Here is a 15,267-nt window from a genome sequence, read left to right on the forward strand (position 1 = left end):
CAGAGGCGCCATCCATCCGAAACATTAGTGTCCAGGACGTGGTCATCACATAGGAGTCTCCGTACCCGGTACACAGGGCGTCCATCTATCCAGCTGCCTCATACAGCCACATTCCCTGTGAATATTCGCTGCCCCCTGTTCCGTATAATATCATGTAGCAGAATAAACATTCACCCCACGGCAGGTCTGTAGTAACCGCATCACACCGGGGTATGTACTGTGCGCATAGAGGTCTCTGGGAGGCAGTGTGCGGATATCTCCCCCATAAATCGGTTAGGTTTATGTGATAGATAGTGTTGAGCGATACCGGAAAGTATCGGCCGATACCGGCAAAGTATCGGATCCAATCCGATACCGATACAAGTCAATGGGACTCAAGTATCGGACGGTATTCCTGATGGTTCCCAGGGTCTGAAGGAGAGGAAACTCTCCTTCAGGCCCTGGGATCCATATAAATGTGTAAAAGAAAGAATTAAAATAAAAAATATCGCTATACTCACCTCTCCGACGCAGCCTGGACCTCAGCGAGGGAACCGGCAGCGTTGTTTGTTTAAAATTCGCGCTTTTACTTGGTTACGTGAAGTCCCGGCTTGTGATTGGTCAGGGCGGCCATGTTGCCGGGACGCGGACCAATCACAGCAAGCCGTGACGAAAATACGTCACGGCTTGCTGTGATTGGTCCGCGTCCCGGCAACATGGCCGCCATTAACGAATCACAAGCCGTGACGTCACGGGAGGCTGGACACGCGCGCTTTTTAAAATTGAAATTAAGAAATGCGTCATCGATCTGCAGTTCCCGCTCAGGTCCGCTCTACCGAGAGCTGACCTGCGCCGTGGTCTGTTAAGGAATTCTCCGGCCGATCTGCGCTTCTCTTTAGTTAAAACTTCAGGCTCCGGTCACTGCGGATAGGAAATCACGGACTATCGAGAACGGCAAGAAATAACAGACACCAAATGGTTAACAGTGACACCTCCTGTGGGCGGAGCCGTAGACTTGAAGCCTAGTAATTGGCTAACTACAGAATGTGATATTTCCGCTCACTTCTCAATTTGTCCACATCCTTGGAACACGCGGAGTCGGTCCAGTGGATCTCGGGTGATCGCAGGCGTTTAGTGATCAGTGGCCTCACTCCACAGGGATTATCACAAACTACCAATACCCCAATCCGGCCTATAGTTCCCGGGTTACACCGCAGACTCAGTAATGCTGACATCGATCACCCGCACACCGACCATATACCCTCCACACCGCCCCGTGTTCACAGCGGAGCACTCGTCCCTTCTCCCCACACGCTGGAATAGGACAGTTCCCGAGGAGCTCTGCCTCCTGTACCGCAGACATTAGGCCCCTCAGCTACAATCCAGAGCACCGGATGTATCCCGGCCCCGCAGCAGGAATTGCAGCCCTTCCCCAGGAGATGTGGGCGGCTCTGAGAAGAGCCTTTGGGGGGTGAGGACGGAGCGGAGAAGCATTAACCTCCGAAGCCGTAGAGAGTGCGGCCCTGGCGCTTGAGCGCGTACACCACGTCCATGGCGGTGACGGTCTTCCTCTTGGCGTGCTCGGTGTAGGTGACGGCGTCACGGATCACGTTCTCCAGGAAGACTTTCAAGACGCCGCGAGTCTCCTCATAGATGAGGCCGGAGATGCGCTTGACGCCTCCCCTGCGAGCGAGACGGCGGATGGCAGGCTTGGTGATGCCCTGGATGTTATCCCGGAGCACCTTCCTGTGCCGCTTGGCGCCGCCCTTCCCGAGACCTTTCCCTCCTTTCCCGCGACCAGACATCGCTCAGAAAATCTTCAGCAGACTGTGAGATCAGCACGGAGTCCTTCCCTTATATGGAGCGTGAGCGGACCGGAGTGAGAACTGGACAAAGATGACGCCTCTCGGGGGCGTGTCACAATACAGGCTCCTCCCCTCTCACTGATTGGCTGATCTTATGACTGTATTTCCCTTTCTTTCTCTCTCCTCAGTGATGTGTGATGAGCTGTGTAGTGATAATAACACTTCCGGGCCTTGTGTGTGATATCTATATGTGGAGACGAGAAGGTGGATGTGACTACAACTCCTATCCGGCAGACAGTGAGGGATTCCTGTCCTGTAAGTTTCTTGTAATGAGCCGTTCACAGCAGTGACCACACGGGGGCGATATTACCGCACATATTGTCCGCACTGTCTGAGTCCTTGCCCCCTAGTGGTAGATCTGGGCACAGACACAGGTGTCACTATTGGTCCATGTCGGGGGCTCCTTGTCTTATTTATGAGCAATAATAATAATTACATCAGAACGATATGAAAGTCGCAGAATTCTGGTAACTGGAGAAAGTGCCGCAATATCCGCAGAGGAGGAAGGAGCGGAGCTCACCCTGTAATCACACAGCAGCCTCTCACCCTTCCTGCAGTGGCTCCATTTTTCCTTTTTCTGTGTATTTTTATTACCTTCATCATCCAGGAGCAGTGATCAGCGGATCTGGAAGATTCCATACAAATTTTATTGTGGGAGTGGGAGGTACGGATTAGTGCAGAGGTTAGTCAAAAGTCGCTTACAGAGCCGAATGAGCGAGTAGGTCGATAAACAGAAATGAGGGAGGAGATGTAGGAGGGCCGCACTGTGGAGAGGATGAGTACGGTGATAGAAATGAGGAAGGAGATGTAGGGGGGCCGCACTGTGGAGAGGACAGGTAGGTGATAGAAATGAGGGAGGAGATGTAGGAGGGCCGCACTGTGGAGAGTACAGGTAGGTGATAGAAATGAGGGAGGAGATGTAGGGGGGCCGCAATGTGGAGAGTACAGGTAGGTGATAGAAATGAGGGAGGAGATGTAGGAGGCCGCACTGTGGAGAGTACAGGTAGGTGATAGAAATGAGGGAGGAGATGTAGGAGGCCGCACTGTGGAGAGTACAGGTAGGTGATAGAAATGAGGAAGGAGATGTAGGAGGGCCGCACTGTGGAGAGTACAGGTAGGTGATAGAAATGAGGGAGGAGATGTAGGGGGGGGTGCACTGTGGAGAGGATGAGTAGGGTGATAGAAATGAGGGAGGAGATGTAGGAGGCCGCACTGTGGAGAGTACAGGTAGGTGATAGAAATGAGGGAGGAGATGTAGGGGGCCACACTGTGGAGAGTACAGGTAGGTGATAGAAATGAGGGAGGAGATGTAGGAGGCCGCACTGTGGAGAGTGCAGGTAGGTGATAGAAATGAGGGAGGAGATGTAGGGGGGCCGCACTGTGGAGAGTACAGGTAGGTGATAGAAATGAGGGAGGAGATGTAGGAGGCCGCACTGTGGGGAGTACAGGTAGGTGATAGAAATGAGGGAGGAGATGTAGGAGGGCCGCACTGTGGGGAGTACAGGTAGGTGATAGAAATGAGGGAGGAGATGTAGGAGGGCCGCACTGTGGGGAGTACAGGTAGGTGATAGAAACGAGGGAGAGGAAGTAGGGGGCCGCACTGTGGAGAGTACAGGTAGGTGATAGAAATGAGGGAGGAGATGTAGGGGGGCCGCACTGTGGAGAGTACAGGAAGGTGATATAAATGAGGAAGGAGATGTAGGAGGCCGCACTGTGGAGAGTACAGGTAGGTGATAGAAATGAGGGAGGAGATGTAGGGGGGCCGCACTGTGGAGAGTACAGGAAGGTGATAGAAATGAGGGAGGAGATGTAGGAGGGCCGCACTGTGGAGAGTACAGGTAGGGTGATAGAAATGAGGGAGGAGATGTAGGAGGCCGCACTGTGAAGAGTACAGGTAGGTGATAGAAATGAGGGAGGAGATGTAGGAGGGCCGCACTGTGGGGAGTACAGGTAGGTGATAGAAATGAGGGAGGAGATGTAGGAGGGCCGCACTGTGGGGAGTACAGGTAGGTGATAGAAACGAGGGAGAGGAAGTAGGGGGCCGCACTGTGGAGAGTACAGGTAGGTGATAGAAATGAGGGAGGAGATGTAGGAGGGCCGCACTGTGGAGAGTACAGGAAGGTGATATAAATGAGGAAGGAGATGTAGGAGGCCGCACTGTGGAGAGGATGAGTAGGGTGATAGAAATGAGGGAGGAGATGTAGGAGGCCGCACTGTGGAGAGTACAGGTAGGTGATAGAAATGAGGGAGGAGATGTAGGAGGGCCACACTGTGGAGAGTACAGGTAGGGTGATAGAAATGAGGGAGGAGATGTAGGAGGCCGCACTGTGGAGAGTACAGGTAGGTGATAGAAATGAGGGAGGAGATGTAGGAGGCCGCACTGTGGAGAGTACAGGTAGGTGATAGAAATGATGGAGGAGATGTAGGAGGCCGCACTGTGGAGAGTACAGGTAGGTGATAGAAATGAGGAAGGAGATGTAGGAGGCCGCACTGTGGAGAGTACAGGTAGGTGATAGAAATGATGGAGGAGATGTAGGGGGGCCGCACTGTGGAGAGTACAGGTAGGGTGATAGAAATGAGGGAGGAGATGTAGGAGGCCGCACTGTGGAGAGGACAGGTAGGTGATAGAAATGAGGGAGGAGATGTAGGGGGGCCACACTGTGGAGAGTACAGGTAGGGTGATAGAAATGAGGGAGGAGATGTAGGAGGCCGCACTGTGGAGAGTACAGGAAGGTGATAGAAATGAGGGAGGAGATGTAGGAGGGCCACACTGTGGAGAGTACAGGTAGGTGATAGAATGATGGAGGAGATGTAGGGAGGCCGCACTGTGGAGAGTACAGGTAGGTGATAGAAATGAGGGAGGAGATGTAGGAGGGCCGCACTGTGGAGAGTACAGGTAGGGTGATAGAAATGAGGGAGGAGATGTAGGAGGCCGCACTGTGGAGAGTACAGATAGGTGATAGAAATGAGGAAGGAGATGTAGGGGGGCCGCACTGTGGAGAGTACAGGTAGGGTGATAGAAATGAGGGAGGAGATGTAGGGGGGCCGCACTGTGGAGAGTACAGATAGGTGATAGAAATGAGGAAGGAGATGTAGGAGGCCGCACTGTGGAGAGTACAGATAGGTGATAGAAATGAGGAAGGAGATGTAGGAGGGCCACACTGTGGAGAGTACAGGTAGGGTGATAGAAATGAGGGAGGAGATGTAGGAGGCCGCACTGTGGAGAGTACAGGTAGGGTGATAGAAATGAGGGTGGAGATGTAGGAGGGCCGCACTGTGGAGAGGACAGGTAGGTGATAGAAATGAGGGAGGAGATGTAGGAGGCCGCACTGTGGAGAGTACAGGTAGGGTGATAGAAATGAGGGAGGAGATGTAGGGAGACCGCACTGTGGAGAGTACAGGTAGGGTGATAGAAATGAGGGAGGAGATGTAGGGGGGCCGCACTGTGGAGAGTACAGGTAGGGTGATAGAAATGAGGGAGGAGATGTAGGAGGCCGCACTGTGGAGAGTACAGGAAGGTGATAGATATGAGGGAGGAGATGTAGGAGGGCCGCACTGTGGAGAGTACAGGTAGGTGATAGAAATGAGGAAGGAGATGTAGGGGGGCCGCACTGTGGAGAGTACAGGTAGGGTGATAGAAATGAGGGAGGAGATGTAGGAGGCCGCACTGTGGAGAGTACAGGTAGGTGATAGAAATGAGGGAGGAGATGTAGGGGGCCGCACTGTGGAGAGTACAGGAAGGTGATAGATATGAGGGAGGAGATGTAGGGGGGCCGCACTGTGGAGAGTACAGGTAGGTGATAGAAATGAGGGAGGAGATGTAGGAGGCCACACTATGGAGAGTACAGGTAGGGTGATAGAAATGAGGGAGGAGATGTAGGAGGGCCGCACTGTGGAGAGTACAGGTAGGGTGATAGAAATGAGGGAGGAGATGTAGGAGGCCGCACTGTGGAGAGTACAGGTAGGTGATAGAAATGAGGGAGGAGATGTAGGAGGCCACACTATGCAGAGTACAGGAAGGTGATAGAAATGAGGGAGGAGATGTAGGAGGGCCGCACTGTGGAGAGTACAGGTAGGTGATAGAAACGAGGGAGAGGAAGTAGGGGGGGGTGCACTGTGGAGAGTACAGTTAGGTGATAGAAATGAGGGAGGAGATGTAGGAGGCCGCACTGTGGAGAGTGTTGTGAAATTGGATTTTGGGCTCCCCCGGTGGCCACTGGTGGAATTGAACTGGTGTGCATCATCCTCTCTGTTCACCTGTTTCCATCAGGATGTGGGAGTCGCTATTTAGCCTTGCTCCTCTGTCACTTCCATGCCGGTCAACATTGTAATCAGAAGCCTTTCTGTGCATGTTCCTGCTGCTAGACAACTCCCAGCTAAGTGGACTTTAGTCCTCGTTTGTTTTTGCATTTTGTTCCAGTTCACAGCTGTAGTTTCGTTTCTGTGTCTGGAAAGCTCTTGTGATCTGAAATTGCCACTCTGATGTTATGAGTTAATACTAGAGTCTTAAAGTAATTTCAGGATGGTATTTTGATAGGGTTTTCAGCTGACCATGAAAGTGCCCTTTCTGTCTTCCTGCTATCTAGTAAGCGGACCTCAATTTTGCTAAACCTATTTTCATACTACGTTTGTCATTTCATCTAAAATCACCGCCAATATTTGTGGGGGCCTCTGTCTGCCTTTCGGGGAAATTTCTCTAGAGGTGAGCCAGGACTATATTTTCCTCTGCCAGGATTAGTTAGTCCTCCGGCCGGCGCTGGGCGTCTAGGGATAAAACGCAGGCTACGCTACCCGGCTACTGTTAGTTGTGCGGCAGGTTTAGTTCATGGTCAGTTTAGTTTCCATCCTTCCAAGAGCTAGTTCGTATGTTTGCTGGGCTATGTTCTCTTGCCATTGAGAACCATAACAGTTTGACCGGCCCTAAAAGGGTTAAATTAATTGACAGAGAAAGGAGAGAAAAGAGAAGTCTGCTGAAGATTTTTTTTTTTTTTTTTTTCTCAGTTCTGAGTGTGCTTGTAATTGAATCTCTTGCAAGTCTGCCTATATTGCAGCCTTTCTCTCTCTCTCTCCTTCTAATCCTGGAATGGCTCTGTGTCCACCTGTTTAAAATGGATATTCAGAGTTTAGCTGCAGGTTTGAATAATCTCACCACGAAAGTTCAAAACTTACAAGATTTTGTTGTTCATGTTCCTATATCTGAACCTAGAATTCCTTTGCCTGAATTTTTCTCGGGGAATAGATCTTGCTTTCAAAATTTCAAAAATAATTGCAAGTTGTTTTTGTCCCTGAAATCTCGCTCTGCTGGAGATCCTGCTCAGCAGGTCAGGATTGTGATTTCTTTGCTCCGGGGCGACCCTCAGGATTGGGCTTTTGCGTTGGCTCCAGGGGATCCTGCGTTGCTCAATGTGGATGCGTTTTTTCTGGCCTTGGGGTTGCTTTATGAGGAACCTCAGTTAGAACTTCAGGCGGAAAAGGCCTTGATGTCCCTATCTCAGGGGCAAGACGAAGCTGAAATATACTGCCAGAAATTCCGTAAATGGGCTGTGCTTACTCAGTGGAATGAGTGCGCCCTGGCGGCGAATTTCAGAGAGGGTCTCTCTGATGCCATTAAGGATGTTATGGTGGGGTTCCCTGTGCCTGCGGGTCTGAATGAGTCCATGACAATGGCTATCCAGATCGATAGGCGTCTGCGGGAGCGCAAACCTGTGCACCATTTGGCGGTGTCTACTGAGAAGACGCCAGAGAATATGCAATGTGATAGAGTTCTGTCCAGAAGTGAACGGCAGAATTTTAGACGAAAAAATGGGTTGTGCTTCTATTGCGGTGATTCAACTCATGTTATATCAGCATGCTCTAAGCGTACTAAGAAGCTTGATAAGTCTGTTTCAATTGGCACTTTACAGTCTAAGTTTATTCTATCTGTGACCCTGATTTGTTCTTTATCATCTATTACCGCGGATGCCTATGTCGACTCTGGCGCCGCTTTGAGTCTTATGGATTGGTCCTTTGCCAAACGCTGTGGGTATGATTTGGAGCCTCTTGAAACTCCTATACCCCTGAAGGGGATTGACTCCACCCCATTGGCTAGCAATAAACCACAATACTGGACACAAGTAACTATGCGGATTAATCCGGATCACCAGGAGATTATTCGCTTTCTTGTGCTGTATAACCTACATGATGTTTTGGTGCTAGGATTGCCATGGCTGCAATCTCATAACCCAGTCCTTGACTGGAAAGCTATGTCTGTGTTAAGCTGGGGATGTAAGGGGACACATGGGGACGTACCTGTGGTTTCCATTTCATCATCTATTCCCTCTGAGATTCCTGAATTCTTGACTGAATATCGTGACGTTTTTGAAGAACCTAAGCTTGGTTCATTACCTCCGCACCGGGAGTGCGATTGTGCCATAGATTTGATTCCGGGTAGTAAATACCCTAAGGGTCGTTTATTTAATCTGTCTGTGCCTGAACATGCTGCTATGCGAGAATATATAAAGGAGTCCTTGGAAAAGGGACATATTCGTCCTTCGTCATCTCCCTTAGGAGCCGGTTTTTTCTTTGTGGCTAAGAAAGATGGCTCTTTGAGGCCGTGTATTGATTATCGGCTTTTGAATAAAATCTCGGTTAAATATCAGTATCCGTTGCCACTGCTGACTGATTTGTTTGCTCGCATAAAGGGGGCCAAGTGGTTCTCTAAGATAGATCTTCGTGGGGCGTATAATTTGGTGCGAATTAAGCAGGGGGATGAGTGGAAAACCGCATTTAATACGCCCGAGGGCCACTTTGAGTATTTGGTGATGCCTTTTGGTCTTTCAAATGCCCCTTCAGTCTTTCAGTCCTTTATGCATGACATTTTCCGTGATTATTTGGATAAATTTATGATTGTGTATCTGGATGATATTTTGATTTTTTCGGATGACTGGGACTCTCATGTCCAGCAGGTCAGGAGGGTTTTTCAGGTTTTGCGGTCTAATTCCTTGTGTGTGAAGGGTTCTAAGTGCGTTTTTGGGGTTCAAAAGATTTCCTTTTTGGGATATATTTTTTCCCCCTCTTCCATCGAGATGGATCCTGTCAAGGTTCAGGCTATTTGTGATTGGACGCAACCCTCTTCTCTTAAGAGTCTTCAGAAATTTTTGGGCTTTGCTAACTTTTATCGTCGATTTATTGCTGGTTTTTCTGATGTTGTTAAACCATTGACTGATTTGACTAAGAAGGGTGCTGATGTTGCTGATTGGTCCCCTGCTGCTGTGGAGGCCTTTCGGGAGCTTAAGCGCCGCTTTTCTTCCGCCCCTGTGTTGCGTCAGCCTGATGTTGCTCTTCCTTTTCAGGTTGAGGTCGACGCTTCTGAAATCGGAGCTGGGGCGGTTTTGTCGCAGAGAAGTTCCGATTGCTCCGTGATGAGACCTTGTGCTTTTTTCTCGCGTAAATTTTCGCCCGCCGAGCGGAATTATGATGTTGGGAATCGGGAGCTTTTGGCCATGAAGTGGGCTTTTGAGGAGTGGCGTCATTGGCTTGAGGGGGCTAGACATCAGGTGGTGGTATTGACTGACCACAAAAATCTAATTTATCTTGAGTCCGCCAGACGCCTGAATCCTAGACAGGCGCGCTGGTCGTTGTTTTTCTCTCGGTTTAATTTTGTGGTGTCCTACCTGCCGGGTTCTAAGAATGTTAAGGCGGATGCCCTTTCTAGGAGTTTTGAGCCTGACTCCCCTGGTAATTCTGAACCTACAGGTATCCTTAAGGATGGAGTGATATTGTCTGCCGTTTCTCCAGACCTGCGGCGGGCCTTGCAGGAGTTTCAGGCGGATAGACCTGATCGTTGCCCACCTGGTAGACTGTTTGTTCCTGATGATTGGACCAGTAGAGTCATTTCTGAGGTTCATTCTTCTGCGTTGGCAGGTCATCCTGGAATCTTTGGTACCAGGGATTTGGTGGCAAGGTCCTTCTGGTGGCCTTCCCTGTCTCGAGATGTGCGAGGCTTCGTGCAGTCTTGTGACGTTTGTGCCCGGGCCAAGCCTTGTTGTTCTCGGGCTAGTGGATTGTTGTTGCCCTTGCCTATCCCGAAGAGGCCCTGGACGCACATCTCGATGGATTTTATTTCGGATCTTCCTGTTTCTCAGAAGATGTCTGTCATCTGGGTGGTGTGTGATCGTTTCTCTAAGATGGTCCATTTGGTTCCCCTGCCTAAGTTGCCTTCTTCTTCCGAGTTGGTTCCTCTGTTTTTTCAAAATGTGGTCCGTTTGCATGGTATTCCGGAGAATATCGTTTCTGACAGAGGTACCCAATTTGTGTCTAGATTTTGGCGAGCATTCTGTGCTAGGATGGGCATAGATTTGTCTTTTTCGTCTGCTTTCCATCCTCAGACTAATGGCCAGACCGAGCGGACGAATCAGACCTTGGATACATATTTGAGGTGTTTTGTGTCTGCAGATCAGGATGATTGGGTTGCTTTTTTGCCTTTAGCGGAGTTTGCCCTCAATAATCGGGCCAGTTCTGCCACCTTGGTGTCTCCCTTTTTCTGTAATTCGGGGTTTCATCCTCGATTTTCTTCTGGTCAGGTGGAATCTTCGGATTGTCCTGGAGTGGATGCTGTGGTGGAGAGGTTGCATCAGATTTGGGGGCAGGTAGTGGACAATTTGAAGTTGTCCCAGGAGAAGACTCAGCTTTTTGCCAACCGCCAGCGTCGGGTTGGTCCTCGGCTTTGTGTTGGGGACTTGGTGTGGTTGTCTTCTCGTTTTGTCCCTATGAGGGTTTCTTCTCCCAAGTTTAAGCCTCGGTTCATCGGCCCGTACAAGATATTGGAGATTCTTAACCCTGTGTCCTTCCGTTTGGACCTCCCTGCATCTTTTTCTATTCATAATGTTTTTCATCGGTCATTATTGCGCAGGTATGAGGTACCGGTTGTGCCTTCCGTTGAGCCTCCTGCTCCGGTGTTGGTTGAGGGCGAGTTGGAGTACGTTGTGGAAAAAATCTTGGACTCCCGTGTTTCCAGACGGAAACTCCAGTATCTGGTCAAATGGAAGGGATACGGTCAGGAGGATAATTCTTGGGTGACTGCCTCTGATGTTCATGCCTCCGATTTGGTCCGTGCCTTTCATAGGGCTCATCCTGATCGCCCTGGTGGTTCTGGTGAGGGTTCGGTGCCCCCTCCTTGAGGGGGGGGTACTGTTGTGAAATTGGATTTTGGGCTCCCCCGGTGGCCACTGGTGGAATTGAACTGGTGTGCATCATCCTCTCTGTTCACCTGTTTCCATCAGGATGTGGGAGTCGCTATTTAGCCTTGCTCCTCTGTCACTTCCATGCCGGTCAACATTGTAATCAGAAGCCTTTCTGTGCATGTTCCTGCTGCTAGACAACTCCCAGCTAAGTTGGACTTAGTCCTTGTTTGTTTTTGCATTTTGTTCCAGTTCACAGCTGTAGTTTTGTTTCTGTGTCTGGAAAGCTCTTGTGATCTGAAATTGCCACTCTGATGTTATGAGTTAATACTAGAGTCTTAAAGTAATTTCAGGATGGTATTTTGATAGGGTTTTCAGCTGACCATGAAAGTGCCCTTTCTGTCTTCCTGCTATCTAGTAAGCGGACCTCAATTTTGCTAAACCTATTTTCATACTACGTTTGTCATTTCATCTAAAATCACCGCCAATATTTGTGGGGGCCTCTGTCTGCCTTTCGGGGAAATTTCTCTAGAGGTGAGCCAGGACTATATTTTCCTCTGCCAGGATTAGTTAGTCCTCCGGCCGGCGCTGGGCGTCTAGGGATAAAACGCAGGCTACGCTACCCGGCTACTGTTAGTTGTGCGGCAGGTTTAGTTCATGGTCAGTTTAGTTTCCATCCTTCCAAGAGCTAGTTCGTATGTTTGCTGGGCTATGTTCTCTTGCCATTGAGAACCATAACAGGAGAGTACAGGTAGGTGATAGAAATGAGGGAGGAGATGTAGGGGGGCCGCACTGTGGAGAGTACAGGTAGGTGATAGAAATGAGGGAGGAGATGTAGGAGGGCCGCACTGTGGAGAGTACAGGTAGGTGATAGAAATGAGGAAGGAGATGTAGGAGGCCGCACTGTGGAGAGTACAGGTAGGTGATAGAAATGAGGGAGGAAATGTAGGAGGCCGCACTGTGGAGAGTACAGGTAGGTGATAGAAATGAGGGAGGAGATGTAGGAGGGCCGCACTGTGGAGAGTACAGGTAGGTGATAGAAATGAGGGAGGAGATGTAGGGGGGCCGCACTGTGGAGAGTACAGGTAGGTGATAGAAATGAGGGAGGAGATGTAGGGGGGCTGCACAGTGGAGAGTACAGGTAGGGTGATAGAAATGATGGAGGAGATGTAGAAGGGCTGCACTGTGGAGAGGAGGAGTCGGGTGATAAAAATGAGGGAGGAGATGTAGGGGAGCCGCATTGTGGAGGGGACGTGTAGGGTGCTACAGATGAGGGAGGAGATGTAGGAGTGCCGGACTGTGGAAAGCTTTGTGGGTGAGAACAAGCAGGGTGAATTGGATGCTATAATAATGGGCAGCCAGTGCAATGAATGGTGAAGAGTGGACACGTCCGAGTGCCGATTAGCCGGGTAGATGATCCTGGCTGCTGCATTAAGGTTGTTCTGGGGTGGAGAAAGTTGATTCCAGGCGGGAGTGAATCAAAGCAACAGTGAGGGTCTTTGTTGTTTCCATGGTGAGAAAGATGCGGATGCTATAGATGTTCTTTAAGTGTAAGTGACAAGAGTAGGCAAGAGATTGGAGTCATACGTAACACCCAGACAGCGCGCCTGCTGCCGGGTTGTTATTATGGTGCCACCCACGGAGAGGGAAACGTCAGGTGTAGGGAGGTTAGTAGACGGCGGGAGTAGAAGAAGTTCAGTTTTGGACAGGTTGAGTTTCAGATAGAGAGCGGACATGATGTTGGAGACTGCGGACAGACAGTCAGTGGTGTTCTGTAGTACAGCGGGGGTAAGGTCAGGGGATGACGTGTATAGTTGTGTGTCATCAGCATAAAGATGGTACTGAAAGCCAAATCTGCTGATGTTCTGTCCAATTGGGGCCGTGTAGAGAGAGAAGATAAGGGGGCCAAGGACTGAATTCTGAGTAGATCAGGCGCTCCAAGAGTTTAGAGATGAAAGGGAGGTTGGAGACCGGTCTGTAGTTATTTGTGCAGGATGGGTCACGAGAGGGTTTTTTTTAATAATGGAGTAATGATAGAGTATTTGAAGGAGGAGGGGAAAATGCCGAGGAAAGGTAAAGATTAAATATTGTAGTGAGGTGAGTAGTGACGACTGGAGAGAGAGACTGGAGGAGATGTGAGGGAAGGGGTCAGAAGTGCATGTAGTCGAAAGAGGAGAAGAGAGGAGCCTGGAGACTTTTCTGATGGGATCAAATGTGGAGAGTGAGCCAGAGGAGATCTGGGGATAGATGGGAGTCACTGCACTTGGTAATTGGGAGCGGATTTCCTGATGGATATGATCTATTTTCTCTATAAAGAGGGAGGCCAGGCCATCAGCACAAATGACTGTGATAGGGGCTTGCGCTTTCAGGCTGAGGAGGGAGTGAAAGGTGTCAAAAAGTTTTTTGGGGTTGTTAGATAGTGAGGCGATCAGGGTGGTGTTGTAGGTCTGTTTGGCGAGGTGAGGGCAGAGTTATAGGACCTTAACATAAATTTGAAGTGTGTGAAGTCTTCTGCTGTGCGTGTTTTCCTCCATAAGCGTTCAGCACTCCTAGAGCATCGCTGGAGAAATTGGGTTTGCGATGTGAGCCAGGGCTGTTCTACTCTGTGTTTGGAGGTTCTGAGGGTGAGGGGAGCTACTTGGTCCAGGGGGCTTCTAAGAGTGTCATTGAAGTGATGTACAGTCCGATCAGGACACGAAAAAGAGGAGATTGGGGACAGTGATGAGTGTAGGGAGTCTGAAAGTGTATGAGGGTTAATGGCTTGTAGATTTCTGAGTGTGTGGTAGGTAGGAGTCTGCTGGGGTGGGCGAGGATTTATGAGCGTGAAGGAGAGAATGTTGTGGTCAGAGAGGTGAAGTGGTTAGTTATTTAAGTAGGAAATTGAACAGAGCCGGACAAAGTCCAGGTCCAGGGTGTTACCGTCTTTGTTTGTCTCAGAGGTTGAGAGCTGTGAGAGGACGAGAGAAGTGGTTAGTGATAGAAGCTGGGATGCAGATGGGGAGGTGGGATTGTTATAATAAGTTCTCCATACTATCTAGCTAATCTCCGATTCTGATAGTGTCCACAAACATATAAAGTATTATCACAATGCTCCCTTTGGCTCTTCTAGGTCCTAGGGGGTCTCCGTTTTTTTCCCGCTAGGCCACAAGTCCTTCCGACAAAATCAAGCAACGCTCTATGGGTCTTCCTCACACTGACCGCTCCCTGTCCCACCTGCTGCCCAGACCGCACCCTATGCCGTACATCAGTGTTGGAAGTAAGTGCTGGACCTCAGGTCTTGAATGGTGTGGTCTAGTTCACGGACCTTACCAGATGTCGTTTGGATTCTGCTCACGGGCACACCATTAACACATTGGTTCAGGCCTCTTGGCTTATTTTGGGATCTCTTCCACACACGCCCTGGTCGTCTCACCAGTTGGCGCCAAATTAGTCCCCAACATGCAACTCTGGCCTCTTATACCAGGGAACTGCGTCATCGAGGCCACATGACTGGTGCCCTGTAGGGTTGACCGACTTTCATTTTTTTAAGATCGAGTCGGGTTTTGTGAAACCCGACTTTGTCCAGAGTCGAGTCGAGTGCAGTCGGCCGATTATCGCTAAAAGTCGGGGATCGACCGAAACACGAAACCCAATGCAAGTCAATGGGGAAGCATAGTCGACAGTGAGTGGAGGCCAGGAAAGCACCTACAGTGCCCATTTTAATGCCAAAAACATCCATTCTTGTTTCTGAAGCTTGTCAATCTTAATTAACTTTATAATAATAGTTGTTCAATGGAACTTGGGGGTCATTTGGCAAATTTGTGGGGGGGTAGGGCTGGCTCAAGATTTTAGTGGGCCTAGGAATCGTGGACTACATCACGGCGGTGGAGCAGGGAGAGGAAAGTATTTCAACGTTGCAAGTGCTGTGATCCTGAGCAAGCAGGGGGGGCCCACTCATTGGCATTGGCACTGGCACAGGGCCCCTCATAGTACAGCGGTGTGTTTGCACGGCGGGGGCGCCTCCCACCAGCAGCGACACTTTTGCGTACTCTGAGGGGCCCTGTGCCAGTGACGTCGCCAACGAGTATGCCCCCCACCTGATGAAGGAACCTGCACTTTCATCTGCACCTTCCTCTTTGTCCCTGTGTAAGGTGGTATAATATGCGGGAAGGGGAACCTTACTTTCAGCAGGGTCAGATTCTGGCTGTGTAGAGTGCAAGGGGAATGTAGTGGTCTAGGTCAATGTACCAGCAGACTCATCTAGCAGTGGCTGGGCAATGGGCAGG

The 15,267-nt window shown here is 50.0% G+C and overlaps 1 protein-coding gene across 1 annotated transcript; it reads right to left on the reverse strand.

Annotated features, from left to right (window-relative positions):
* Positions 1-1,308: 1,308 nt before the first annotated feature.
* On the reverse strand, positions 1,309-1,788 carry LOC143781673 (histone H4). The gene has a single exon (XM_077268401.1). The coding sequence runs from the start codon at positions 1,782-1,784 to the stop codon at positions 1,473-1,475; it is 312 nt and encodes a 103-aa protein (XP_077124516.1). The 5' UTR covers positions 1,785-1,788; the 3' UTR covers positions 1,309-1,472.
* Positions 1,789-15,267: the final 13,479 nt, after the last annotated feature.

This window comes from Ranitomeya variabilis, chromosome 6, assembly GCF_051348905.1.
Source record: "Ranitomeya variabilis isolate aRanVar5 chromosome 6, aRanVar5.hap1, whole genome shotgun sequence".
Lineage (NCBI taxonomy): Eukaryota > Metazoa > Chordata > Amphibia > Anura > Dendrobatidae > Ranitomeya > Ranitomeya variabilis.